The 26,681-nt window shown below is 48.9% G+C and overlaps 7 protein-coding genes across 7 annotated transcripts; 3 read left to right on the forward strand and 4 right to left on the reverse strand.

Annotated features, from left to right (window-relative positions):
- Positions 1–539: 539 nt before the first annotated feature.
- On the forward strand, positions 540–2,734 carry F4807DRAFT_456874 (uncharacterized protein; the record flags this gene model as incomplete). Its single annotated transcript, XM_048000950.1, has 4 exons — positions 540–1,987; positions 2,043–2,213; positions 2,277–2,367; positions 2,438–2,734. 4 exons carry the CDS (start codon positions 540–542, stop codon positions 2,732–2,734), a joined length of 2,007 nt encoding a protein of 668 aa, XP_047858048.1.
- Positions 2,735–3,512: 778 nt separating this feature from the next.
- F4807DRAFT_456875 (uncharacterized protein) lies at positions 3,513–4,590 on the reverse strand (the record flags this gene model as incomplete). The annotated part of the gene is made up of 2 exons (XM_048000951.1): positions 3,513–4,454; positions 4,519–4,590. The coding sequence occupies 2 exons, from the start codon at positions 4,588–4,590 to the stop codon at positions 3,513–3,515; spliced, it is 1,014 nt and encodes a 337-aa protein (XP_047858049.1).
- Positions 4,591–5,264: 674 nt separating this feature from the next.
- Positions 5,265–7,307, reverse strand: F4807DRAFT_411519 (GMC oxidoreductase). The gene has a single exon (XM_047996708.1). The coding sequence runs from the start codon at positions 7,130–7,132 to the stop codon at positions 5,405–5,407; it is 1,728 nt and encodes a 575-aa protein (XP_047858050.1). The 5' UTR covers positions 7,133–7,307; the 3' UTR covers positions 5,265–5,404.
- Positions 7,308–8,292: 985 nt separating this feature from the next.
- On the reverse strand, positions 8,293–10,684 carry F4807DRAFT_269692 (putative GMC oxidoreductase). Its single transcript, XM_047994558.1, has 3 exons — positions 10,108–10,684; positions 8,820–10,060; positions 8,293–8,660 (listed from the first exon to the last, which is right to left on the reverse strand). The coding sequence occupies exons 1-3, from the start codon at positions 10,430–10,432 to the stop codon at positions 8,472–8,474; spliced, it is 1,755 nt and encodes a 584-aa protein (XP_047858051.1). The 5' UTR covers positions 10,433–10,684; the 3' UTR covers positions 8,293–8,471.
- A 1,622-nt stretch (positions 10,685–12,306) lies between these two features.
- F4807DRAFT_456878 (ribonuclease-domain-containing protein) lies at positions 12,307–12,920 on the forward strand (the record flags this gene model as incomplete). The annotated part of the gene is made up of 3 exons (XM_048000952.1): positions 12,307–12,321; positions 12,380–12,596; positions 12,739–12,920. 3 exons carry the CDS (start codon positions 12,307–12,309, stop codon positions 12,918–12,920), a joined length of 414 nt encoding a protein of 137 aa, XP_047858052.1.
- A 604-nt stretch (positions 12,921–13,524) lies between these two features.
- On the forward strand, positions 13,525–17,405 carry F4807DRAFT_411530 (P-loop containing nucleoside triphosphate hydrolase protein). Its single transcript, XM_047996709.1, has 5 exons — positions 13,525–14,012; positions 14,077–14,551; positions 14,659–14,943; positions 15,009–15,639; positions 15,694–17,405. Exons 2-5 carry the CDS (start codon positions 14,151–14,153, stop codon positions 17,272–17,274), a joined length of 2,898 nt encoding a protein of 965 aa, XP_047858053.1. The 5' UTR covers positions 13,525–14,012; positions 14,077–14,150; the 3' UTR covers positions 17,275–17,405.
- Positions 17,406–17,861: 456 nt separating this feature from the next.
- On the reverse strand, positions 17,862–20,283 carry F4807DRAFT_269742 (MFS general substrate transporter). The gene is made up of 4 exons (XM_047994559.1): positions 19,985–20,283; positions 19,680–19,920; positions 19,263–19,618; positions 17,862–19,204 (listed from the first exon to the last, which is right to left on the reverse strand). Exons 1-4 carry the CDS (start codon positions 19,986–19,988, stop codon positions 17,937–17,939), a joined length of 1,869 nt encoding a protein of 622 aa, XP_047858054.1. The 5' UTR covers positions 19,989–20,283; the 3' UTR covers positions 17,862–17,936.
- Positions 20,284–26,681: the final 6,398 nt, after the last annotated feature.

Raw genomic sequence — 26,681 nt, forward strand, 5'->3', positions numbered from 1 at the left:
GAGTCATTGGGAACTCGGTTGCGATCAAAGACTTTTTCCTTTCCTTTCGTTTCCGGTTTCCGTCAGAGTCGCATGTGAGAGATCCATTCTGCATATCTCATATCCACATATCACAGACGGAAGGACTTGATAATTCAGGATCGTCACTTTTTGATACTCACCTGCATTGTCCATTGTCGCATCGTAACTTATCACACTGATTTCGGTATCTAGGTATCTATTATCTACCTCTCTACATACCTCCATACCTTCCTACATATAATACCTACCCCAGGGCCTAGCGAGGTAATCTAAAGTTGAACCCTTACATCGTCGCTTCGGTTGCTGAAAGCACTTTTTAAGTGGTAAGTGCTCATTCATCAAGGTTCTTATCTGTTACCTGTTTCTATGCCGGAATGGTGCACGACGGTGGATCGATCTCTCTAGATTCGGTGAAGGTACCACCACTGTTGCCGCTTTAGAGACACCAAGAACTTCTCGTCAATGTTTTCCTACTATTCTTTTCTCTATTTTGCTTGCGTAGGATTGAGTTATTCACCATGTCTTCATCCGACGCAGCGTCATCTTTATTAAGAGCCAGACATCTTGTCTTCGGCCTCACCGTCGCCTTGGGGAGTGCATGGTACCTTCATCGACGAATGGCCAGGACCCGAGCCGACGGGCCCGATTCGAAAGATGCGGACGCCACCGACCCCCCGCTCCTTCGGAAGCACTCCAAAATAGTGTCTTACACTGCTAGCCGGACTGGCATTACCTATCCCGGAATCCGGGTCTTTTACCGTCGTCACCCAAAAGCAGACGAGTTGCCCCAAGACCCAGCACCGCTTCCTTTGTTGGTGTTTATCCACGGACTTGGGGGATCCGTTGCGCAGTTTCATCCTCTACTTACTAGTCTCGTTAATTCCGCGTCTTGCCTGGCCATCGACTTGCCCGGTTGCGGCCTCTCTCAGTTTGCGCCGACGTTGTGGGATGCGTATACGACAGATGCTTTGACCGACTTACTCGAGACCATTATTGAGGGGTATCGGGAGAAGGACCAGGGGCTTGTTCTAATTGCCCATAGCATGGGAACTGCGATTGCTGCTCGTATTGCGAATAAGCAATCGGCATTCTATTTGCGTCCTCCTTCACATGTGATGGGCCTAATCGCAATTTGTCCCGTATCCGGCCCACAACCGCCAAAAGTAGTGCGCAGTGTTCGTATGCTTCTCTGGCTCCCAGATTTCATTTTCAACCTTTGGCGGACTTGGGATAGACGGGGTGGTCCCGAGAGCGCCAGTGTTAAGCGGTTTGTTGGCCCTGGAGGAGACCTCGAGGCCCGGCAGATTCAAGATAGGTTCAATAGCCAAAGTCGTACACCAGTTTTCCGTCGAATGGCATGGGGAGCATTGCCCACACATTTCATTAGCGAGAAACCAGTAGGGGGGCTGTTCGGTGAACCCACTTGGGCTGGTCTCGATATTCCCGTTTTCCTAATAGGTGGCGACTATGATTCCGTTACGCCTCCAAGAGAAATTGAAACAATTCGGGGCCTTCTTGAATCTGCAACTAAGCCGGCCCCTTTATCCAGCGGGGTCACGTCCGAGAGGTCCGATTCGGCATCTTCGCAGGTTGCTTCCGAGCATCCTGGCGACATTCCATCTAATGTTACGGAGGCACGCGCAATTGTGGATGCCGCAGCTCCGGTGAGCACCTCGGCTAAACCGCGAGACATGCCACAATCGATCGACGCTATCACCGACGAGGATTTTACACGGAAGCAGCCGCCAACAGCTAACGTGGAAGACAACTACGAGGACCCTACTACGCCGAGAGACCAGGAGTCAATCGGCGGTATTCCTCCCCAGCCGCGGCATCCATCTAAAGTCGTTAAAACTTCATTATTGCCAGCCGGACATGCTTTGCTTTATATGCCGAACACGGTTCGCGTCTTGGCAGGGCTTATAGGCGACTTCATGAATGACCATGTCACTGGCCGTTTTTCTCTGTAAGTCTGTAATATGGATGGCTCAAGTACGTGATTGGATTAATGTTTTGAACAGGGGTTGGCAATTACAGCATCTGTCCCGCGACGGGAAGTGGGATGTCAAGAATCTCGCCAAATGGAAAAGCGTCAAACCTGTTAGTGAACCTATTGGCGGCGTATTCCGAGCAATGAAGACTTTGCGCGAGGTTGACGAAGAACATTCTCCTAAAGTATTTGCGGCCAATTGGTGAGTGTACTTTTATCCCTGCCCCTATTCACACCCCATGAACACTACTAATCCTTCCACAAGGGGACACATCATTAAAGACATCATCGACATCAGCCACACAGACCCAGTATATGACCCCAAGAGCTTTGGTGATGGTATCAAGTATCATAAGGTGAGAAATCATAAGTTTTTTTTAGACGTATATGATCTAAAGCCTTTTTAAGTTTCCAACAGTGTCAAAGATCCCGCCAACCGAGACCGAGGTAGCCAATTTTATCAAACTCGTGGACCGCATCCGCGAGGATCAGAAGGAGCGTGCGGCCACGGAGCCCGACTGGAGCCCGGACCACGTCATCGGCGTCCACTGCCACTATGGCTTCAACCGCACCGGCTATTTCGTCGTGTGTTATCTAGTCGAGCGCTGCGGATATGAAGTCCAGGACGCGATCGACGCTTTTGCAGCAGCGAGGCCTAACGGGATTCGCCACTCTCACTTCCTCGACCGCTTGTTTGTCAGGTACTCTCGCTTACACGAGTGATTGCTTACGACCTCATTCATCTCGGAGTTCTCCCATTAGGCTTTAACTTTAACCACTTGCTCGACGAAACTTACCTTGGAGTCTGGAAATGGGATAGGTTTAGAAGTGTTATATTAGCAATGGGACGCGGTTTTTGCTCTACGGCTTTTGACATTGTACGGATAGGGATTCATTGAGCGTCTGTTCTTTACGGAAGTACTAGCGTTTATTCAATAGAGGCATTATTCTTCCCCCTTCCACCTTTGTTGCGATACGGACCCTTGTGCAAGTTGTAAGCTGACTTAAAGCTATAGAAATAATTCACACCATAATACGTAGATTTGGAGCGTTCCATAAAGTACGATCCTCGTCTTTTGGATAAATGATGGATCAGACAAGGAGGTGGGCAACATAGAAGTATCATCTTACCAATTTTCTACGACCTAGACATGTCTTACCGAGCTTCGTAGCTAATCACTTACTTAAAGTAATAGAATTCCATAGCAACACGATCAATTTAGAGTTGCTGAGTATCTGCTACCGCAGACGTATGCAGGATGTCCTAACCCCCATGACTTTTCCTATCCCGCCCCAAACCAAACCAAACCGAGCGGGTATTAACTCCAACCCAGGGGTATCGACCTAAAACAGACTAACGAAACGAAATACGGAAATGAGCCTATCCACGGCTCAGTTCATATCGAATCAACACCCCTCTTTTGCCATTCGCCTCCCATAGTACATCAACCGAATACCCGACTCAGAAAACCATTACCTATTCGTACCCAAGTCAGACCCCCTAAGCGCGTCCTTTGCCCTTTCCCTTAGCATCCTTACCCTGTCCCGCAGTATCCTTGCCCTTACCACTCTCGTCGCTCTCGGGAGGCAGCTTAGGCAGATTCTCCAGCGCAGCCCAGACGACGCGACGCCACTGGTTGCGCTCCACCTCGTCCAGGACCTGGCGGCTGACAGCCGGGTCGCCAGACTGGTCGGCGACAGCGAGCGCCTCCTCGCGCGCCTTGACGCCCTCCATGTAGCGTGCCACCGCCTTCTCGAAGCTGAGCGACGTGTTCGGGTCCAAGTCGCCGTCATCGCCGTTGTCGTCTTCGTTGTAGGTCTGCGGCGACGCAGACGTCATGTCGCCCAGGGTCTCGAGCACCTGGCGCGTGGACTTGTTGTCCTCGGAAGGAGAGCCGGAGGCGGTGGTGGTGATGGCGGCAGCGGCGCGGATGAGCTGCTGAGGCTTGCTGCTGAACTCGTGGATTACCTCCATCCGGCGCTTGCGGATGCGCGGCTGGTCGGGCGACTGGGGGGACTCGCCGGGCCAGGTCGAGGGCATGCCTGGGATGCGCAGGAGGGTTGTGGGGAGGTAAAGGAGTGCGGGCGCGCTGGAGGGAGTGCCGCCGCTTGCCGTGTGCATGCTGCGCGTCTGGGTGGAGGGGATGCGGAGGCTGCCCGCTTGGATGGAGGTCGGCACCGTCTTGCCGGATGTCGAGACTTCTTGTTTGCCTCCTGCTCCGACGGCCGCGGTGCCTGGAGCGACGGCGGCCTCGCCGGCCTTGCGCACGTCTTGGGTGCCGGTGGTGTCTGCGTGAGACTTCTTGGCTTCGGCTCCAGCGTCAGTCTTCTTGGCAGGGTCCTCCGGAGGCGGCAGGTTGTAGACCGGGTCGGATTGGTCTATGTAAAGCTTCGGGTTGGGTTGTTCCCAGGGCATCCACGAGATGGATCGGTGCTGGTACGGCTAGTGATTTTATTAGCGACGACGTGAATGATTGGGGGATGGATGAATATGCGGGTAAGCTCACCGTTGAAACGGTAGTAATTCGAATGCCGCGAGGGAGCCCGGCGCGGACGAGATTAGATGAGATGGAACTCATTGTGTCGGATTGTGCAAATATTCTCGACGGTAGAATGTGGGGAGAATGAGTTTTGCAGGTCAAGATGAGTTTGCGCAATGTGTGCTTTAGTGTGAAAAGGAAGAGAAGTGAAAAAGAACGGAAAGGTGAAGTAGATTTGACTTTATCAAGATGCGCGTGGAAGTTACGAAACGAGAACGTGCGGTTTGCTTCGAAAGGAGGCAGGTACGAATTGACCAACTTCGTGACTTCCACACAACGCTAAATCGTACTAGAAGCACTTGATGAGTGGAAGAGTACGGTCGAATAGAAAAAGAAAAGTAATTGCGTCACAAATCTTTTACCGTAGGGAAAAGTATTGGGCAATACTTGGGCGGGTACTGGTTGGTTATGTATTCTAGTACTTCACTTTTCCTGAACGAATTTATCACTTGGTAATATTATTTTTCCACTTTGTGACTCACCTTTTATTTTTTAACCACCTGGCAGATTATAATTGTGCTTCTCATTCACCATAAAGCATGTTAAGGTTCCTGTATTTTTATCATGCACTCAAACAGACGGCGTCAATGGATCACTTGGGGCTACGTCCATCCAACTGCAACTGGGATTTATAAGGCCACCTGATCATGGACTACATACTGATTTAATCAGTAGATCCCAGTAATTGATTCATGGAGGCAGACATATGTACTGTTTTCGATCATTCTTCATTTACTATGGGATGCGTATAGCTAGTCCCCCCTTTTGTATGTATCCACTTTTCTTTAGCCCCTTTTCTCCCAGAGCTTTTCCACCAATACAGCATTATCGAACTGTGAACCCTTTACTTTACCTAGTAAAGCTCGTACTTGAGTATCGTAGACGCAAACTCGGCTAACGCATATACCGACGACTGCAAGTGACATGTTGGCAGTCGCGGGATAGCACTCGAGTCGATCACTCTCAAGTTCTGCGCACCTTTCACCCTAAAGCTCTCATCTAACACTGTCCCGAGAGAATTCGTTCCCACTGGATGATGGTACGAGAGAGCAGCTTCCATGAATGCTGCCTTGATACCCGCATCACTTGTGACGTTGGGCCCGGGATATATTTCGTTCACTATTACAGACTTCATCGTGTCTGATCGCATCATGGCTATCATGCGCTTGTAGCCATATAGAGCAATAGCAAAGTCGCCTTCGGAACCGAAGTAATTGGAATCGAGTACTGGATTATCACGCCAGTTCGAACTGTTGAGCCGTATGGATCCAGGTGTCTCCGGCTGTACGAGGGCTGAGTGCATTGAAAATGTATTGGAACTGTCGGGCGCTGGAAGCATCGCAGAGGCCGACCCCTGGTACAGCAAATGAGGCCGATCTTTCGGTAAGCTCTTATGAAAGCTGACATTCACACCGAAACTATCGAGTATCTCGTCGGGTACCCTCTCCGCGAGGAACGAGGAAGAGCCTGGAGTTGATAGGGGGCCTGTTCCGTTGTCTTTGTATTCGGCTAAAAAGGAGGCGAGCAGTACTGGATCGCTTATCTGTTTGTTGGTGATGATATTAGGAGTGGCATTAAACATCATGACGTTATAATGGTGGTCGAAGAAGTTTAACCCAACTCCAGGACTATCGACGACAACAGGAATACCGAGTTCTTCGAGGTCATCTTTGGGACCAACTCCCGAGAGAAGGAGGAGGCGTGGAGAGTTGACCGCTCCTGCACTAATAATCGTTTCTTTTGACCTAATAGTAAAAGTTTCGTTGTTTGAGACATCTATGTAGTCCACGCCGACGGCCTTGGTCTCCTCGAAGTTGATCCTGATCACTCGGCTGCCGTCAATTAACTCAAAGTTTGGGCGTCCAGCAAGTTCAAATCCGTAGGCAGGTAAAGCATACGATCTCGTTCCATTGGCTGGATTGATAGAATGAGGACCTCCTATAATCATACCAATACCTTTTCCAGATGTTAGGTCGGCATCTTTTCCACCGTTAGCGACCCACGTATTCACAAACGAATTGTCGATTATAGATCGTTGCTCGCTCGTTTCATAGCTGACATTGACATGATAATCGCCAAAGTTTGCCCTGTCGATCACCTGGTCATAGTCGAGGTCAGGCGGCACAAATAGATTAGTGCTTTTCTTGAAATAGGTCAGGAGATTATCCCATTTTAGTCCGGATATGCCCGATATATTGGCCCATTCATCAAAGACAGAACTGGATCCTCGGCAGTAGGCCATGACGTTCACAGCACTGCCTCCGCCGAGCCCGAATCCCTGATGTAATGGTGGTGTAGCACCATCGAGAGTAGTCTGCGGAACAGACGTAAAGTTCCAAGTGAATTGAGTCCCTTGTAGCCGGCTGGCATACCTCGGGGTCGTGATTGTCTCATTGGTATACGTATCCGGCCCACTTTCTATGAGCAGTACCTTGAAGTCTGGGTTTTCTGAGAGTCGCGAGGCAAGTACGAAGCCTGCCGGGCCTCCTCCAACGATCACTGCATCGTATGGCTCAGAATTCTTCGATGCTGACACTAGACAAGAAAGGCAAACGAGTAAGATGCTCTGGTATAGCTTCATTGTTGCTTATTCGTGAAGGGGCGGGGTATATAGGTTACTTGACTCGAAATGAAATAATGGCGATATACATCGATTAATGTGATACAAATGCTGATTACGTTCAATGAGTCAATATTTACTAGGTAAGGATAATTGGAATCAGGTAGTTCGAATAAATCCTACTTACTTAGGTAGGCACTGGTCTATAAGTATAGGTAGATAGGTAGTAATAGGAGGGTTAATGCATGGCCATTAATAAGCACCAGCCAATCATATACTCGATCACGGACATATCCCTCTTATTAATGAGTTTTCTATAAAGAGCTCAGCTTGAGGCGGGAATAAGGTGAGATACTATAGTAAAGCCATCGGGGTTCCGCGCGATGACCTGTGATGAAATTCAATATAAATTCCACAATGGCTAGCCGGCCTGAGGGAATGACTACTTGGGTGGATAAGTTCAGCAACGTCGACAATAAGGATCAATATAAAGGAAAACTGCATTGGTAAACCTAAAATATCAAACGGATTTCTCCTGAATCGTTCTAGGTTACTTACTAGACCAAGTGACCCAAGGCTTAAGAAGCACCCATGATGTTAATAACATGAACGGGCTAGGTACGATTAAGAGCATCTTGACAACCACCATACCTACGCGACACGCGTTTGTCCTAGAAACCGTGATTCATCGTGCAACTTTGACCACCCCTCGACCAAATCCAAGGGTTGATACCATAATTAAATTTGGATTGCCAGCCTCTCGAAGGTGTTCGAGAGGCACTCCGAGCAATAAAGTCAGACGTTGTACTACAGTTCCTACAACCACAAACTCCCGTGGGATTCTGACGAAGAGTCAGGCATGCTTACGCTTTCGTAAGGCAGTCCGTACGCAACAGTACGGGAACCCACACATTGCTCAACCTTCTTTTTATACCTTTCTTGCTTGCCGCTATCTATGCTTGATAAAATAGTGTTCAAGAACGATTTGTTGCAACTCAGTGAGGCATGCCTTTTGAATTCCTTTTTGGTCCTCATATCAAACCAAAGGAATTCTTGACACCACGGACAACGTACTTCAACAATACTTTTGTACTTTTCTTCAACTACGAGGCATTCCTATCATGTACCTCACAGCTTCTTCTCAACACCATTTCAACACCATGGATAATACTTTAAATAAGCTTCGTTGCAATTCAATGTTTACTCCCTGGAACTTTGAACAGAGCTCAGAATTCATAGAATACATTACGTAAGCACAACCCCCTTTTTGTAACATGCAGTGCTGTTATTAAAGACATCAAAAATTGGCTACCGAATTAGAACTGTATACTTCAGCTATTTCAATCAGGATGCAGCTAGGCTATGAATTCTTGATTAATTCTGCCGCTCTCTCAGCCACAGCGTAGAGCGTCGCGGTTAAGTGGCCACTAATCTGCATCGGCAACACAGACGCATCAACAACTCGAACGTTCGAAGTCCCAAAGACTTTCAGCTTCGGGTCCACAACACCACCAAGCTCTCGCGACATCATGGAAGCCGTACCAAGTGCCTAAACAACAGAAGTCAGTAATACATTCTTTAAGAAATAGTTCTAAGAGTTTCAAGTGTGCCTCAGAGGCAAAAGTTCTTCGGTTAGTTTGACCAGGAAGTTTTCACTCGCAATGCAAGCTAAAAGGGGGGGAGAAAAACAATTCTCGATGTTACATACATGATGATTTGGCGATACTAGAGGCCCGAGGGCCGCTGCCCACTGAGCATCGCTGGCATTGCGAGGCAGATCTGCATCCCCGGGGACTAAATAACTGACAACCGTATTACTGATCGGTTCCGTGTACCAAAGGCCCTGCGAAGTGCGACCGATCCCAGCTTGAACGGTGAGGTCAAAGTCGATGAATAAGTATTTTGGATCAATGATGGGGTCTTCAATATCTTCGGCCGATTTGATATGAACACTGCCCCGGGAGAAAGGCAGTAACGTCCAAAACGCAGATATGAGGATCGAACCCGAACCCGATGTTAGAGACTCGGCGATCGTAACATTCTTGTTGAAAATGAGATTATGCTGCACTCGGAATATCCTTTCTAATTGACTAGGACTAATGGCTCCTCCATTGACGTCCGAGACCCTCTGAGCCCATTCAGAAAGCTTGGCATCGGTCGCTGCTGCTACGGTGGAAGTCTGGTTACCGAATATGTCTTGGGCCGTAACAAATGTTGCGTAAGGGGCAGTTCCTGTCACATTGAAGTTCGAGGAATATTCCAACGCTGTGTTGGGCTGGTCTTGTAGGTTTTCTCCCACCCCATTGAGCTCTATCTTCGTCTCTATACCATACTTCTTGAGGATCTCGGGATTCCCAACGCCAGATGATTCCAGTATTAGCGGGGTTCTCAGTGCCCCGGCGGACAGCACGACTTCTTTTGTTGCGCTAAGGGTAGCCGTTTTGTTGTTAGAGTCACGATACTCGACTCCATCAGCCGAAAGTAAGCTACCAGCCGTGGATGAATTTGCCCAAGTCAATTTCGTCACTGTCCCCTTGATAATCTTGAGATTGGGTCTTTGCTCAATGGGGTAGTAATAGGCACGAGCGGCGTCTTCGCGGATATCCGCATCTCTATCCAGCGTCTGGGGCCACACGTCAAACCCGCGCGTCTCCCCGCTATTTACGTCGGGATTCAAGGGATATCCAAGTTTTTGCCAAGCCTCTCGAGCCAGTTCATGGAATGACCCATTCAGAAGCTCGAATGGGAACCCTGTAGTTAAAGGACCATCTTCGCCATGGTATTCTGGATTGAAACTCGCACCACCCTCGGACGTCTGTGCTGCTGTGGGCGGTGAGAAGCGTTCAACACGTTTGAAGTAAGAATATAATGTATCCCAGTTCCAGCCTTTGTTTCCGAGAGCTTCCAAGGCGTCGAATTCGGCTTTGTCGCCTCGGATGTACGTCATACCTGGATGGTCAGCTATGATTCTCGAAGTAACCTAACAGAATTCAGACCATTTATTGTTGAGGTCCCGCCTATGGCTCGGCCCGCGTGATAAGCAAGTGATCTATTGCTTGCGCCTGGCTGCGGCGTCGTGGTATATTGCCAATCGATATCGGTACCAAAGGCGCGAAGGAACCTGGTAACGTCGGTGACGTTAGGATTATGACGAACATCACCACCCGGCTCGATGACCGCAACTCTGATATTTAGTTCTTCAGACAACCGATTCGCAAGTACGAGACCGCAAGTTCCAGCCCCGGCTATTACGTAGTCGAAGGATTCGCATCTCACCTTGATGCCGAGCGCAAGTAAGACCAGAGAGATATCTACCTTCATCGTCGCCCGTGTTAAATCTCAGGAAAGACTATCCGGCCATGGGAAGGCTTAAGACGTTGGATTATCTTGGATCATAAATACCAAATATTCGAGAAAAAGCAATAGATTTAATCCGTCACACGGATCCTTGTTGGACGATATTTGCTTACATTGGCTTTCTTACGGGCCGATTTGCTGCCTATCGATTACCAGCTTAGGCCTCATTCCTAGGTTTCTTTCAGCCCATTGCTCATCATTCGCCGCCCTGTGTTACCCCAATTTAGAACAGCATGGGCTTTCTTGATAGCTGACAGGATTGCGGGGAAGATTTCTGTCGCGGAATACCCTGGCTAGAGCAACGGTGAAGGATTAGATTCCTGTGAAAAATGATTCCCTTCCTAGAGGCGTATCGTCACATTTTTAAGTGACAACGATGGCCTTGAATGGCTGACGGTCCGCGCCATGTTCATCGACATGCAAGTCGCGTGAAGTGTCCTGTGATGACCATACGTAATAACCTACCCCTCAGTCACAGTGCCAGCTAGCTCTCATCTTGACGCGGGAAACAAGCTGCATAATTCTCACCTCCCTCGAAGAGATTAGTGGTATCGAAATAGGCCGTTTTGAGAGAAACGCCAGAGGTCTCTTCGATACCGTATCATATCTTGAAATGATGCTCCGAATCGCGCGTTCTAGCGGCATGAGAGGAAGAATGGCTTCGGTTTTCACGAAATCCGGGAATTGAAGCAATCGGCAAGATGATTTCTCTGAGTGGCGATTTGTTTCGCTAATGTCCAAATTCAGCGCACAGACAAACAATTTGAAAGCTCTCCAACTTTAGGGCAATCCGTCAAACGGCGTAAATGATTGTTGTCTGGACAATTGCTTGTTTCCTATGATATCTTCATACGTCTGACTAGGGTTTAGCAGAGTTGAAGAATATAAGATAGAAAGGGAAAAGAAATGAACCATATTCAATGTTATTAGGGAAACTTTATCTGTCCAGAAAGGTTCCGTACCTGGGACAGATTAGATAATCCCTTGCATCTATCGATAAACCCCGTGGACAGATCTTGGCTTAAATCACTCGGAAGCCAGAGGTTACACGCCCCTGGCACTTAGCGATTGCAACTTCTAATCCGGGGCTCAACGTCCGGTATGTCCAGGTGCGCCGTTGGACTAGATCGTTCGCACAATCATGCTGTGTCGCTGGCAGATGGGGACCTGGAACCCGCGAATGGGGCCAGTCGCAGCAGATCTTGCGCTAATAGGCAGGTGAATTAACACCCAGTGCCGGTCTGCCGCCCGACGAGCTGAGCCATCTGGCCAATCACATCATCAAACTCGCTGTCGTGCCGATTGCCTGTCCTCCGGCCTGCCCCTTTCATATGGATACCGTACCCAGGACGGCAGCTTCGAAAGGGGGGCATGGGTTGAGAAGCCAGCCGGCCAGATCGTATTCCAACTGCCCATTTTCATCCCACAAATAGTGTCGCATAGATACCATCCGCCCGCATAATAATCGATCGCACATCGTATCTCATCCGCTGCCCTCCCGAAACGGGAAGGCGGACATTGTACCCCTGCGAACAGCGCCCGGATCTAAGGTCAAGTTACAGTCTCTAGTAATGCCAGATACCCTCTCGCAAGGGTTCCTGTCCAGTGGTTTGACCCATGAATCTATTCGAACGACCTGGATTGGATATTTCACATGCTGATCCGATCTTACCTGAGCTTATATTGGCCTTGGTGCTGCTCCTCGGTCTCCATTAGAAGTAGTAGGTCGGATACATTTAAAAGGCACCGATCCCTCCCGCTCTTGGCACACCACACATCGAAGCCGTCCTAATTACTATCCAGCAGCAAACTCGCTCGGTACGCCCTAATCACCCATCATGTTCGGCTCCAAGGTAATCCCCAGCAATTGCCAAGACTGGTTCCTTGGAAGGATTCTCTGACGCTGCCTAGGTCCTCTCTACCATTCTCTTGGCTATCTCCGCCACGCAGGTGTCTGCCGCCGTCGTTAGCGAGAGACAAAGCCAGACCTGCGTCGCCACTTGCGGCTCGACCTGCTACTGGCAGGAGGACATCGACGCGGCTGTGAAGCAGGGCTACGGTTACTACCAAAAGGGCCAAACCGTAGGATCGGACGAGTACCCGCATGTCTATAATGACTACGAAGGCTGTATGTAACACCGAAGGCTCTTTGTCCCCTTCTAGCTTGTCTTGGGAGTCGAAACTACCTAGTTGAGCCGACTAGAGAAGGCTTGCTCCGGACTCCTAGGATCCTTGCCTAAAGAATTAATCACTAACTCCAGTTGTAACAGTTGATTTCCCTGATTCTGGAACATATTACGAGTTCCCTATCTTATCAAGCTTCGACGTCTACACTGGCGGATCGCCTGGCGCTGACCGAGTGGTATTCCTTGGTAGCAATGGCAATTATGAAGGTTCCATTACTCATACCGGGGCTAGCGAGACCAACGGCTTCGTTGAATGCAAATCCTAAGGAGTATCACGTGATACCCTTCATCGGTACACAAATGTCCACCTAATAACAGTATAGTTATATTTTATGTCCTATATTCATCTTACATACTCGTATATATACATAAGTCTTGATAACTCACCAATACATACCGTACCATACTATCTTGTGGCATCTTTCTATTACCGTATTAACTAGAGTGTTATTGGTCCATGCTTTATTATTTCACATTAGTAGCATACTAGAAGGGAGAAAAAGGCACGAAAAGAGGTGTTTGTCGGCATTGACGAGCGCTACACAGCTCTTACGATACCGTAAAGGCGGAAGCATTAATATTTTACCTTTCACAAGATCACGAAAGTGGAGCTATCAGTCCGTGCGACAATGACTGATTTCAAAATAGAGTCCAATGAGTCAACGGAATCAGTCAACTGGCCAAAGCGTCACACAGTAGGTAAAATAAATAGGTAGATTAGGGCTATCATGTACTGTGTCGTCGTGGAAACAGGCTGCAATATGCCTAATCACCAAGCGGCGCATGGGCCACTTTTTCCCCGTGGGGAAGTCTATATATTCTTTTCTACCTGCGTCCCATTTCGTTTTTTCTTCCTTCTTTCTTCATTCACAGAATCTACTCTTTACACGAGCTGATTATTCACCCGCAATAACCACTCTTGCCTAAAGTCGTAAGATTTGCAGAACAACAGAACATATGTTCTAGACCAACTGTTATCTTCATTTTGTGTTTCATTTTGACCTTTTGACCTTTCTGATCTTTTTGATCCCTCTATTCAGGTAGATTGTCGGCTTCTTGAAGTCGCATCACTCGTCTACTTTCCACAATGTCTTCATCAGAGACGACCATCGCGAGCTCTGCTTCTATCGAATCTGGCATGCCGCCGCAACTTATAAGAGATTGCGCATTACTAAAGTCACCCCGGGGACCAATCATTGCCTCAGCCACGTCGCTGAGCAAGGCCGCGCAAGTTTCTACTCAGTTGCTAGCCATTAGACCGTCGGACGAGAGCTCCTAGTGTGGGTTTTCATTAGACTTTTCTCTTGGTCGTGAGCAGAGGGCCAACGAAGAGGCTGGTTTTGGGGTTCGATACCACCGTGAGTTCCCTACCACCTTTCTGCAGTCAGCCCAACGACATTTACTTACTATTCAAACTACTAGGCGATCCGACTTATCATAAAACGGTCCTAAATGACCGACATAGGATCGAAGTCAAGTTCCCTCGATCGCAAACGATGATTTGCATCAAGGACGCCGACGATGACCTCCTCAACCTGTTTCCTGGTGTGAAAGGAAACGAATTCAGTCTCGTGACCTTTCATCTGAAGGAGAACAGTCAAGTAACTGTCTGCGGATTTGGTATACCGTTTACCAATCATCAAGATCCACAAATGGGGAGATCATTCGACGGCAATCTCCCTGTCAACGAACATATCAATGTCGTAGACATTCTCGAAGCGAGGAGTTTTAACTTCTTTGTTAACACTTCGAGTTGTGTACTTCACGCGATCTTGTACCTTGAGGACTCTCCACATCCTCGTTATCCCTATGGTACTAGTCACAGTTGGAACGAATTAAAGTACAAAAACCAATTTGAGAGCATCAAGAGCGCAGACGCGTTCCCGGAAGCGTATTGGTAAGACAATGCATCCATTTCTTTTGTGACTGACCTTAAGTTTCTCAGTTTTGGTATACATTCGTATACCCCGATTCTGAATAGTCCGCTAACATACATCGCCTTAGTTTCGGGAACGACAATGACCACTTGACAGCAGTCTCCCAGTCGGTCGTGCAAGATGCATTTTGGCTACAAGTCGCGCGGGACCAGATTGCTCAGAACCGTCAGCCAGCTTACTTTGTCAAAGCCAGTGGGGCAGCCAATGGGGGTATTGAGATTCGATACCTTATCTTCCTACATGAAGGTATCCCAGATACGTTTAAGGATGCCTGGCGTCGACTTACAAAGGAAGCTCGGTTGAAAGTCGAGCTTTATGACTGCTATGAAGATCTAGAGCCCGCAGCCAGATGGTTCGTCTTCCTACCGTTCCCCCTTCTCCCCCCCCCTTTTTTTTAAACAAGCTAACCTAAGCCAGGGACTGTGATATTGTCAGTCACCCCGAGTCGATTCGGGCTTTGGGAACTCATTCTATTGATAGACAGAAGGACTTAGTTCTTGCTGTGCGCCTCCCAGTACAGGGGGCTAAGACGTCTATTCGGATCGCGATGAAGACGTTCTTGGGTCGCTCCCTGGCGAATCATTCGCTGAAGAAAGGGAGAGAGTATTGGAATTGCGCCGCATTGCGATTCGGATCCCAACTTGAAGATTGCGAGCGTCGTATCAATTCCGTCTGTCAGTTCCGACCAAATGCGACCACTTCGAATCCCGGCGCCTGCGGCATGCTCGAAGCCAATGACATGCCATCCGAAGAGAGAGCCTGCAAAGTGGCCCAGATCGAAGATACCATGGATCTGCATCGGGCACTCGTACGAGGTAACGGGTTTTACGACTGGATGACACGCCCGGGAACAGACATAGTCGACTCCATGAAGGCAGTCAGCCTACAAAGCCAGCCCACACTGCGCGCTCTGCCTACTGAGAACTTTCTCGATACCGTGGATCCCAAGTTCGCCGATGCACTGATCGAAGAACTTCTACCTGAGGACCGTAATCGCTTCCGACAGTACCTGAGCGATCGTCCGCTCTCTCTCGGTTTGATCACAGCTGTATGTATACCGAATTCCTCGTCTTTCTGTATCCAATGCTAACATTTGTTCAAGGCTCCGGGCTATGGAAAGACCAGTATCATATCGGTTGCTGCAATTGCTATGCACGCCAAATTCGGACGCATTCTATGTTCTGGACCAACCAATGTTGCGGTATCCAACTTTGCGGACCGCATATATAGAATTGCCGCATCAACCTGCACCAGGTACAACCAGGGCAAGGCTCCAGACGACGTGTCCCGCAAGCGTCGCCAACTCGTGGTCCGAGCCTATAAAGACAGTGATGAGGTTGCGGCAATTGCATTTCTCCTCCAGCATCCCCAAGACGGCGACCTCGCGGTTCAGAAGAACCGACCGCTCTCATTTTCCAAATGGAAGCTAGATCTGTCTCTCGCCTTCTGGGTGCTGGCGGTGTTGAGGTCGCGCAGCGTCCGACAACTCGACCCCGATGATTGCCTAGGTTTGCACAATCTACGTCGGAAGATCGACGAGTCTAAGGGCATGGAGAAGATTCGTGCCGTCGCAATGGGCCAGATTTCCTGGCAAGAGTACATCAGTTCGGGTCCCGACACTGCCGGCAAGATCCGTTGCATCTTGCAAGAACTGTTTCCTTTGATCGACATGCTCTGCACCACCCCAGCGATGACCGTGAATTGCAGACCGTATGCTAGATGGAAGGCCGACAAGGCAATGGGTGTTGCAATCGACGAGGCCGCTGCTATGCACCGTGCCGATCTCTATACTGTATGGGGCAACACCCTCTTGCCCTGCTTCCTAGGAGGGGATCCGCAGCAGCTTCCTCCGGCAGTGATGACAGAGAGGGAGAAGGATTCTGAAGGGAACCTCCGCAATCGCTTTGCCTCGACGGGAAAGATTTCGGCATTAGAGTCGTTCCAGGCCATGGGCTGGCCAACCTTCCGCATGCGAACCCAGCTGCGGATGGCCCGTGGCTTATTTGACGCGGTCTCTAGGACCATATACGACATGGCACCAAGGTATCACGACTCATGTGATATAAACAGCAAGAAGTTCGCGGCCGGGCGTATTTTAGAGGCGTATATTACCTGCGCATACCCTTCAGTCACTCCCTCCGTGCAGGGAACGCTCAGCCCGTTTTTCATCCATTGCGAGGGCACAAAGGTTTCGGTGAATCCCGCTACCGGCTCGAAGAAGAGCGTGGACCAAGTCAGAATCGCCCTAGACTTTGCAAACGATCTAGTCGAAGACACAGGGGTTGATGCCTCTCAAATCATAGTCCTCACGCCGTACTCGGCCAACGTCGAGCTCATCCAGGAGCTCATTAAGCAACCAAGATACGAGGCACTCTCGGACATCGGCCGTCCGTCGACGATCGACGGCTACCAGGGCCAAGAGCGGGACATTGTGATCGTGGTCATGGGCACTTCTGCTAAATCTGGCCCCGGTTTCACTTCGAACAAGCAACGACTTAACGTCTTGCTTACCCGACAGCGATGCGGGCTCGTTATCGTTGGGGACATAAATGCGACCAAGACCATGGGCCAGGCCAAGGTGAATCGGTTTGGTAGTAGACCCAGCCCGTTACAGGAAATCTATTCGGCGGTGAGCAGGGCAGGAAGAGTGGTGAGGGTAAATGTACAGGAGGAAGGATACTAGATGGAAACTGAGGGCATATGTAACCAGAATGTACTGAAGGGGGAAGCATAGTAAGGAAGGAAAGTGCAACGAACACTCCTACTGAAGGGCTATAGAGGCTTTTCTTATTAATAATAACGCCTCTTACTCTACTCTTTCGTCCTAATTGGCCTTGATTTGTGCCATGTTTATTCGTCTTGTTTCTGTGCTACGCACGTAAGGCTCCGCTGCGCCACGGCCGCAACATATCAACAAATATGGAATGCAAACCAACAACCAACAACTTCAGCTCAGTAACCAACATGTTGGTTAAAGCTTATATCAACCGCACGCTATCGTAAGGCTGAGACTAATTGAAAATCTTTCATATACCTGTTTCAATCGGATAAGCAATCGTATCTCACGAAACCAGCTAAGACATTCACAAATCGACGACGATGGCCAAAAGCCGACTTTGGTATCAAGAATTTACTATTATGGCTGACCACATATGTCCCCTCCACCTAACTAGAGTGGGACCATCGACTACATAGTCAAGAGAGGTATAGGTATAGATAAGTGTGGACCGTTTTCCAAATCACGGCGTTGCCGATTAAATACGCCGACAGCCCCAACGCATATACACCACATCCATCCAATATACACGTACACAAAACGACAAAAAACAGAGACCGAACCAACAACTATTGCTTCTGCGAGATCATCACCTCCTCGTTGGCGGCGATGGGCGCGGGCCGGTTCGTGCTCTTGTTCAGCTCGTTCTCGCCGACGACGTTGACAGTTCCCTCGAGCTTGAGGTGGTAGTCCTTGTTCTGGCTGAGCTGGAACTCCTCCGCGTCGATGTGGCGGAACATGAAGTAGAAGATGACGGTCAGGACGCCGCCGGCGATGGCGGGGCCGCCGAAATCCCACGTCAGGTACGGGTCAGTAACGACGGAAGAGCATGCTAGACCGATAGCGTAGGCGACGGCCGTGTTGAAGAGGTTTAGGGCGGAGACAAGACCCCTCATGTTGACGGGGGCGCGCGAGTACGCGATACCGTAAGCCGGGACGTTGACGAACAATTCCGAGATACCACCAATGGCGAATGGGATTGCCATCCACCAAATGCTGATCGGGGCCACGCCCAGACCGTCCTCACAGTTGCTGGAACCGTAATCGCCACATGGAGACTCCTTGTACGCGTAGTAGTTCAGGACCGCATAGCCAGCACCGCCGATGGAAGACATCGCGAGACCGGTAGTAATACGGGCGACGGGGCCGTAGTGGATGTTGAGCCTTCGCAAAAGCGGGTACAGGCCGTAGTTGAGGACCGGAGCCATCGCGATGATGCTCAATGAGTTGAAGTTGTTGATGACGTCGTTAGGGACGCCGTTGGTAGTCAACATAGTCGACAAGAAACTGGCGGCGGAACCAAGACCGTTGTCGTTGATGTACTGGATCGGGAAGAAGCAGAAGATACCGGTCGCCTGGAAGGTTCGTCGTACATCATCGACGAATTGGTCGTTCCAGTCTGTCTTAATGCTGAGGCCAGCGGCTGCGATGTTCGAGGGCTTGGCAAGATCCCAGAAACCGTGACGGCCGATCTTGGTGATACCGCCGCGCCTGAGGCAGATTCCGAGCACCTTAAAGACGTTGCCAAGATCGCTTCCTCCGGGAGGGTGGAGGATCAGGCGCTTGTAAAGGAACCACAGCAGGATAGGGAGAGGGAGGTAGAGCAGGAGAGGAATCAAGAAAGCCAGCCACCAGCCGACGTACTTCTCCGAGTACGAGGTAGCGACTCCCATGAAACCACCGATGTTGATCAGGAGGTAGAACCAGAGCATAACTCGTTCCGTCGTGGATTCGGGGTCTTGGATGACACGCTCGCCGCTTTCGAGCGTGATAACCTTGGGGACGGTTGTCGTCATCTGATCGAGAAGAAGCGGGGAGACGTTGGGCTTGAACATAGCTTGAGGTTCAGTTAGCATTGGCTGGCAGAGCAAGCCTACCGTGGAATTTTAACTTACCAGCACCAATCGACAGGATGTAAACGGAGAGGAAGTAAGGGACCTTCGCCGTGCCGGCGGCCAGTAGGTCCTTCGCGCCCGCAGCAACCATCAACACGTGAGCAACACCGAAGACACCGACACCCCAGCAGATGAGGGCGAATCGGCCAGTCTTCGCATCGGCGATCCACCCGAATAACATAGGCAGAGCATACGCAAGCATACTGAAAGACTGCGTAACAGCATTCGCCGTGACGGTTCCCAAGCCGAGAGCGCCGGCCGTCTGCTGTGTTCCTACCGGAGGAGCTCCATAGCCGTTTCCACCTTCTGGCAAAGGTCGGTTGACATAGTTGGCGATTAGTGGCTGAACACCATAGCTAGTAGCAAAACACAGTTAGTATTTTTGTTCACGCCAAGACACTAAACTGGTTCACTCACTAAGAAGCTCGTTCGCAGAATTCTACGATGCAGATGGCGTAGGCGACGATGGGAAGTTTGCCGGGCACTCGGCGTAAAGTTTTTAATTCCTCATCGGTTGGCTTTCCTTCATAATCTTCCTCCATTATCGAGGGGTTGATATACGGAGGAGGCGCATCGCCAGGCGACGACTTGCCTGGCTTCTCATCTCCGCTAGGCACGATGGAGTCCGAGGCGCGCTCGAGATCTTCTGAACTTTGACCTGTTACTAGGTAAGTAAACGTCCGGGACACATTCGTACGGGGATAGCTTCACTGTCGACATACCCATTGCTAATGCTTGTCTGGACAACTTCGCGACAGCGAAATGTTTGACGGTACTAGAAGACAAAGAAGGCAAGGTAGGATTAAGAGAGATCAACGAAGGGGGGTGGTGGGATTTATGCTAAAAACGCCAGGATGGGGTTTTGACGGGTAGGGGGTCCCGCGTATCAAGGCCACCGAATTGGTGACCCAGGTGAGCCTCGTATCAGTAGCAATAATGGTACATAATTCAGGCTTTAGGGCTTCAGGGCTGGGCTACATGCAGAACGGTTCTCGGCGTGCGGCGAGGCGTGAGGCGTGAGGGAGCTGGGAGGCGAACCTTAAGGAAAGGATTTCAGAAAGCTACATCAGGAATTGGGAAATACGATTGCGAATTGGGGCGCTAGGGACAAACCAAACTACGCAGACTACGTAGATTCTATTGTCGGGATTGCCGTATAAAATCCTCTGGTCTCGAAGTATTAGAGAACGAGCCAGTCAGAGGAGGAATAGGCGTTATCTCTTCGAGCCACCCGATGCGGGTCTTTCAAGACCCCGGCTCCTTTTCAAACACATCTTGGACAAAAAGACCACCGGGGCCTCTGAGCCAGTCGAGTCGTCAACGATAAGCCTTCGGTGCTAGAACCCTATCGCCTCTAGCGCATTGCGACCGAGGTACACCCGCAGAAGCACGGCTGGGGTACTGCGTAGTATGGCAATCCCGCTGCCGGATCTGGAAGGTCATTGTTCGCAGCTGACCCGCGGGAGGGTGCGGTATGCTACGGTATACTACGGTATGCTACGTTGTATTGCGAATCTCGTCACTTCGCACCGTCGCTAACCTCCAATCGAGTCGCGCCTATTTCCAAGACAACGGACACAGCAAGGTCCAGGGCGTTGATAGAACTATCAGGCAGGGGTTATTATGCATAGAAGCTGAATCGAAGGACTTGGCAGAGATCGTAAGGACGATAGAAGAGCAGAAAGAGGAATAGGAATCCGGAGAAAAGCTTTGAGGGTTCAACTGACTTCAGTCAAGCTTTCGAGCAAGCTTCGCCCAGCCGGTTAGACTTGCATTAGGTAAGTGATAAGACTTCTTGTTTTCGTTTTAGAGTTCGAGAATGAGCGGCATTCCACCCCTTAGCTCCATTGGTGCTATGTCTCTTGCCACAAGCCTAAACCTTGAATCGGCAGCTACGGCAAATTTTATGTGTACTTCGCAATGCATGCGCAAAGCTAAGCGGCTGCAAGTACATAGCGCCCACATAGGTACACCCACGCACACCCACAGAGGTATGTAGCTTCAACTTAACAGTATCGAGACTAATACTAATTCGGACGCTTTTCCGGACTCGTTTAAAGAAATGTGGGGTATCCTATACCCAGATGCCATCCAGGCCATCTAGCCCCTGAGGGTACCATCAAGCACGCGATCATGATCAGCTATGCCTAGTAGCCTGTGTTTTCTGAATTGACAGGCACGCTGGTAACGGGGTAATCGTGTGGTAATATACTATTTTACAGCCATGTACATACGATCCCAATTATCCGGAACCCGTATACAAGCTGAAAGGTATTAGATTGACGTTCAATTCAATGTTGCCGTTGGTCCAGACTATGGACATAACCTGATTTACTGGGATGAACTGAATAAATAAATTAAATCCCCAGATTTGGGGACTCCACAGATAAGGACCCTTCACCTCGGACGAAAAACGTTATTACAAATACGTTGTATGTATGTAAGGGGCGCAAACTTCAACGTCACTGCTAAAATGTTGGCATTATTCACGCGGTTAGTTTCCAAGGCCGTCTTGGCTATAATCGCAAATAAAGGCCTCAGATAATACAAATAGCTTCAAAGCCTATACGAGATGATGGTGACCAACCTAGCACGCAAACAAGGCAGCTGAAAGCCGTCGCACAAGTTTTCCTACCCGCTTCGTATGATTGGCTTGTAGGGCTTATCCAAGTTAGGGAGGTCCCGACTCGGGAAACATCTATATAAATTCATCTACTGTGCAACACCAAACACCTACCCAGATAAGCTCGGTAAGACAAGACTATGCCATATCCACCTATCAAACCACTACCGTTCTCGATCTTAGTTGCATATCCGTGCTGACGTGCTTATTAACATCGCCAACTCACAAAAGTCATTGGGTCAGATCTGGGATGGCTACATGCCTTCCCGCCTAGCCGACCTCCAAGAAGACTTGCACTACTAGACGTGATCTGCGATCTGCAAGATTATTGGCTTCTTGGGTATGTATGTACGCTTTTTGTGCGCGGGCGGCCGTGCGCAGAGACATGGCGGAACTATTTGAGCACGCTCGAATGATTGTTCCTATCTGGGCGGGCATAACGATGGATTCGTAGGCTTTCATAAATCGTGTAACCCACCGCAAAGAAGGTCATGTCCTGGTCGCCGCAAATCTGTTTCACATACATATTCGCGTACTACAACGATGTCGATCTCAGCCAAGATCATATCATGGTAGATCTATCGCATCCTTGATCTCCTGAATATCTTCAAAATCTTCAATATACAACAGCATGTATTTAAATCTGCCTAGCAGTCATCACGTTCCAGAACTGGTGACTTTGGCCGTGCCCCGGTCGAGCATGAGAGAATCAGCAGATCTTTCGTGTCAGCTCTTATCTTTGACCATTCTCTGATTCGTCCCTGGTATTTTACGTAGACACAAACATGTGTACAGTCTCTTCCTTCGCTACGTCGTACGATGTGCCTCATCTTCCCGACAGCGTGGTTCCTAGATTGGCTACTCGGTCCCAATTGGTCGGCCGAGAGAGAGGCGTCGCTCGTGGCACTTTGCACCGATAGTGGATATGATGCGACGAGAGTCAAATTTGACTTCGCAATCTCTCCCAAGTTAGCCCTAGTTGGCGGCTGTAGTGACTAAGTACGGAAATGTGGGGAGCCTCAAATGACATATAGGTCCGTAGTACGCACAGCTGTGATCATTGACGCGGCAGAGATGTTCTAGCGACGTTCTAGCGTCCTAGGCGGCCCTGGATCATGACGGCGGCACCTACCGACAAATATTGAGATTGCTTAGACTTTCTCGAGTTTTATCTTCGAGACGGTTACTAGAATAGCGCCCGCGAGGAGAATGGTCTCCTGTGCGTGGCCTGACTCATCACGACGTCGTAGTCGCCCTCGTTGCCCAGACCGTTTCAGCGATTCAGATGTCAAATGTTTGCAAAGCCTATTTAACTAGGAAAAAAAAGTGAGAAAAAGAGGCTATTAGCATCAGGCTTTGACCTGAAAACTGGGCCGTCCGAATTGCGTGCTTTTCAGCGGCCCGACTCCCGCAATAATTCCATAATCGAGTTACCTAAAGTTGAGACATCGGCTCAAACATTTCTTAAATAGTTTTTTCTTCTGATATTCGGGTTGGGACTAGTGTCGACTGTGGATAGGTGAAGATACCGAACATTCCGAGGCCTCCGAACTGGTGTTGAGTAAATTCACCCGAAGCCATTCACAGTTCATTGCTAATTGCGAAATGTCCTGTATTGTCAAATATATCCAAATATTGCTCGCCTTCTGGATATCATCTTTTGGGGCCGTTGCGGGATGAAGAAATTAAAGTACGATCTGAAGATACCATCCGGCAGGTTGGAAGTGCTGCCAACTCGGCATAAATGCTAGTAACAAGTAGTTTTCTCCAGAATAGGGGTCTGGTTACATCTTCAACAGAAATTTCAATTGTCGCATATTAAGAACGCCGAGCGCTTGAGGACTATTGTTGCTCGATGGTCGAACAGCTTCCGCCCAACTCGAGACGGTCGAGTTGAGAATAATGAAAGTCTAGGTACGTAATCAACGAGGTGTGGCATCTGTTATTCATCGGCCAGGCATTCATGTAATATGCGAACTCGCCCTGTTCCCCTGCTCGAAGTAGACGATGATACCTCTTTAGCTAGCAAATGGCTGCAGTCAGGGGCTGGAGGGTGAAAGCACTTGTTCACATGACTGGGTGGACCAAGCCCAGAATATAAAGGTTAAGACTATGAACAGTCCTGTAACTATCTATTGTACCAAAGTGCTCTTGCATAGAAGTGGTGCTCCCAGTCGATTAGGACTGAGCTTCTATGGTGTATTCTACCTTTTAATTCCTGACTGCAGTCATTTTCCAGCTAAAAATATAAACGGTTCCAGTATTAATGAACGTTAAGGGTTAAGCCCATAGTTGAAGAACATGCCAGAGCGAAAGATAGTGGAGAGTGGCTCACTGCATAGTATAAGTTGCACAGCTATCAACGCATGACCCTCTATTAGAGCCCCTTGAGGCCTTCAATCCCCTTATATATTCGTTTCAAAGGTTACAAGAGATATTGCGCGGGTGTTACTACATCGCTTACTGCCAACCCCTGAGAGTAAGTTCAACTTAGCCGCGTATCGTCTCCTCTTCACATATAAGGTCTTTTGTGGTCTGATGCACTTCTCACCAGAACTAAGATCCAATGGTTGAGCTAACTTGCTAGATCCGATATCAACGCGAGCGGTGATGCTCTGGCCTCGGAATTTGAGTAGCAAGCGCGTTGACTTCTAACGTCGACTCTTAACACGCATTGATGAGGATGAGCATAGCGTTCTGCCAACTTTCATGATTAATGTGTGACATTTTATCGTATGCCCCCTAGTGCACTTCCCCTTTTATAAGAATGACCGGCCCTTGAGATGGGTTCAATCGGGGTTTATCTCAGTAGGTTTTAGTAGACCGAGTTCTATACAGGAGCTCTGATGGAAACGCATCTCTGGCAAGCTTGATATGTTAGAAAGACCCACGAATGTGATGTAGGTATTATGATGACATACTGCTTTTCATTCATCCCATTCCTTGGCTACATGCAGTTTGCTATGATGTAGTGATGCTGGGATTGTTGCTCGGAACTTCAACCCTCTGTCTATCATCGCAGTATACATAGGAGCTGGGAGTTGTTATATGTATACTTATGCCGCCTTAAGACTAGCCACCATCATCTCCGATTTGGATGCTTCAGATGATGTGGCGAACCGGAAGAAAACGAATAGCTCGCTCAACTCAAACTCGTGGACTGTGTCGTACGTGTGTATATGCAGGGTCAGGTCTTCTCGTACTGAGCCTAGTCGATAATGAGCTGAACTCAGACTCAATCAATGCTTCAGAGCTCAATCTTCTAATAGACTGATTTCTGACATAGAGTATACTCAATAGATATAATAGTAGATATCACACTCCCATCCAACTTGATTGCGAATCAAATCTTTGATTAAGATATCCGCGTTATCTCTTACCTACGATCGGGCCAAAGAGTCAAAGGGCTTCATGAAAGAGAGTGCTAGATATTTCGTGCAGCAGTGAGTAGATATATGTAAAGTAATATGTAAAATAATATTTAGAGATGTTACTAGCGCTACAGGTATATATGGGACGAGATATATAAACAGTGACGGGATGTCATGTCGCAAGAGATAGTCACATCTTGGCCGGCATAAGGAGGGGTATAAGGGTTTAGGGGGTAGGATTGTGTTAACTTGTATAGGGATGGGCCATTATAAAAGAGTGCATTATGCCGCGTCCTATAAACGTCATGGAATCGTAACCGGGCACTCGTCTACACTAGAAGCCTGGTTTCGTCAAGATATGTAGAATGTTTCCCCAATTCCTCGGGACTTGGGAATAGTAAGAAGTTTCACGTGCCCAGTTTTGGAAGTCAGCCCGGTAAGGCTTTGCGGACCGTTCCTTTTCGTTTATGCAGGCCAAACCTGGGTTTGTGGCGTCCCCCCTAGAATCGATGCAAGATCCCGTAGATGATACGTAGATAAAATGCGTACCTAACGGTCGATCTTAACTGGACAGTATCCGATATCTGTGCGTACATTAGAGTTCTTACAGAATATTCTGCAGAAACACGGGAAGGTTCTTTAGGATGAGATGTTGGTTGGAATTGGGCACCTAATTGAAAAAGGAGAAATCAACAAAGACACGCTGGACTTCGTCGAGGACAACTCACCTACCCCACCTTGACAGCTGGAAGCGTTTCTTTCTTAGAGACCGGGGTGTTGCCTAGCAACCAGCGCATAACCTGAAGCGGTTTAGTTTGTATTGTTTAATGTAAGGTAACAATACACAAAAAACCTCAATCTCAATTACTCAATTCAAACTTCCATTGGGCAACAATGATACTCCGCGTTGTCAATTGTTTGCTTAAGGTATCACCAATTAGCAAGCTTAATATACTAATTAATTGCCATTGATACCGTAGCTTTCAATGAGGAGATCGTAATGAAGAAACGACCATAAATAATGTCATTGTCCTTCTACCTACCCAGTGAAGCGTGGTGAAGATTTGCATCGGGCGTGATAAATTGCGCAGGTGGCAGCACCACGGAGGAGCGGGCGAGGTCTCCGAAGCAAGACGGACCAGATAGACCAGGGGTTCATGCTAGAAGCGAGTTGCCCAAATCCATCGGCGATTCGTCAGCGATTGATGGTGGGAGTGGAGACGCCGTGGTGATTCGTGATGAACAATTCAACCTTGCTATCACCTTGCTATCAAATTGAGAAGATTGGTACATATTACCTCGGGAATCTCTTTCTGTTTTGACACATGAACGACCGTTGTCGTGCGACGTGAGCCAATTGCTGACATGTCGAAGCGATGTTTTGAAAGTGCAGTTTCCAATGTCAATCATTTCTGGAAGAATGAT

The sequence above is a fragment of the Annulohypoxylon truncatum genome (assembly GCF_022578515.1).
Source record: "Annulohypoxylon truncatum strain CBS 140777 unplaced genomic scaffold F4807scaffold_4, whole genome shotgun sequence".
NCBI lineage: Eukaryota > Fungi > Ascomycota > Sordariomycetes > Xylariales > Hypoxylaceae > Annulohypoxylon > Annulohypoxylon truncatum.

Bases quoted from the DNA above. Each gene is read 5' to 3' on its own strand.
- F4807DRAFT_411519 (XM_047996708.1), bottom strand. From the start codon at position 7,132: ATGAAGCTATACCAGAGCATCTTACTCGTTTGCCTTTCTTGTCTAGTG.
- F4807DRAFT_269742 (XM_047994559.1), bottom strand. The intron at 19,619-19,679 runs GTGAGTGAACCA...TTTTGCTACTAG, and splicing joins TTCTGCGAACGAGCTTCTTA to CTATGGTGTTCAGCCACTAA. The intron at 19,205-19,262 runs GTAAGTTAAAAT...CTGAACCTCAAG, and splicing joins CATCCTGTCGATTGGTGCTG to CTATGTTCAAGCCCAACGTC.
- F4807DRAFT_411530 (XM_047996709.1), top strand. From the start codon at position 14,151: ATGATTTGCATCAAGGACGCCGACGATGACCTCCTCAACCTGTTTCCT. The intron at 14,552-14,658 runs GTAAGACAATGC...ACATCGCCTTAG, and splicing joins GCGTTCCCGGAAGCGTATTG to TTTCGGGAACGACAATGACC. The intron at 14,944-15,008 runs GTTCGTCTTCCT...AACCTAAGCCAG, and splicing joins CTAGAGCCCGCAGCCAGATG to GGACTGTGATATTGTCAGTC.
- F4807DRAFT_269692 (XM_047994558.1), bottom strand. From the start codon at position 10,432: ATGAAGGTAGATATCTCTCTGGTCTTACTTGCGCTCGGCATCAAGGTG. The intron at 10,061-10,107 runs GTCTGAATTCTG...CTGACCATCCAG, and splicing joins CGGGACCTCAACAATAAATG to GTATGACGTACATCCGAGGC. The intron at 8,661-8,819 runs GTATGTAACATC...TCTGTTGTTTAG, and splicing joins TAGTATCGCCAAATCATCAT to GCACTTGGTACGGCTTCCAT.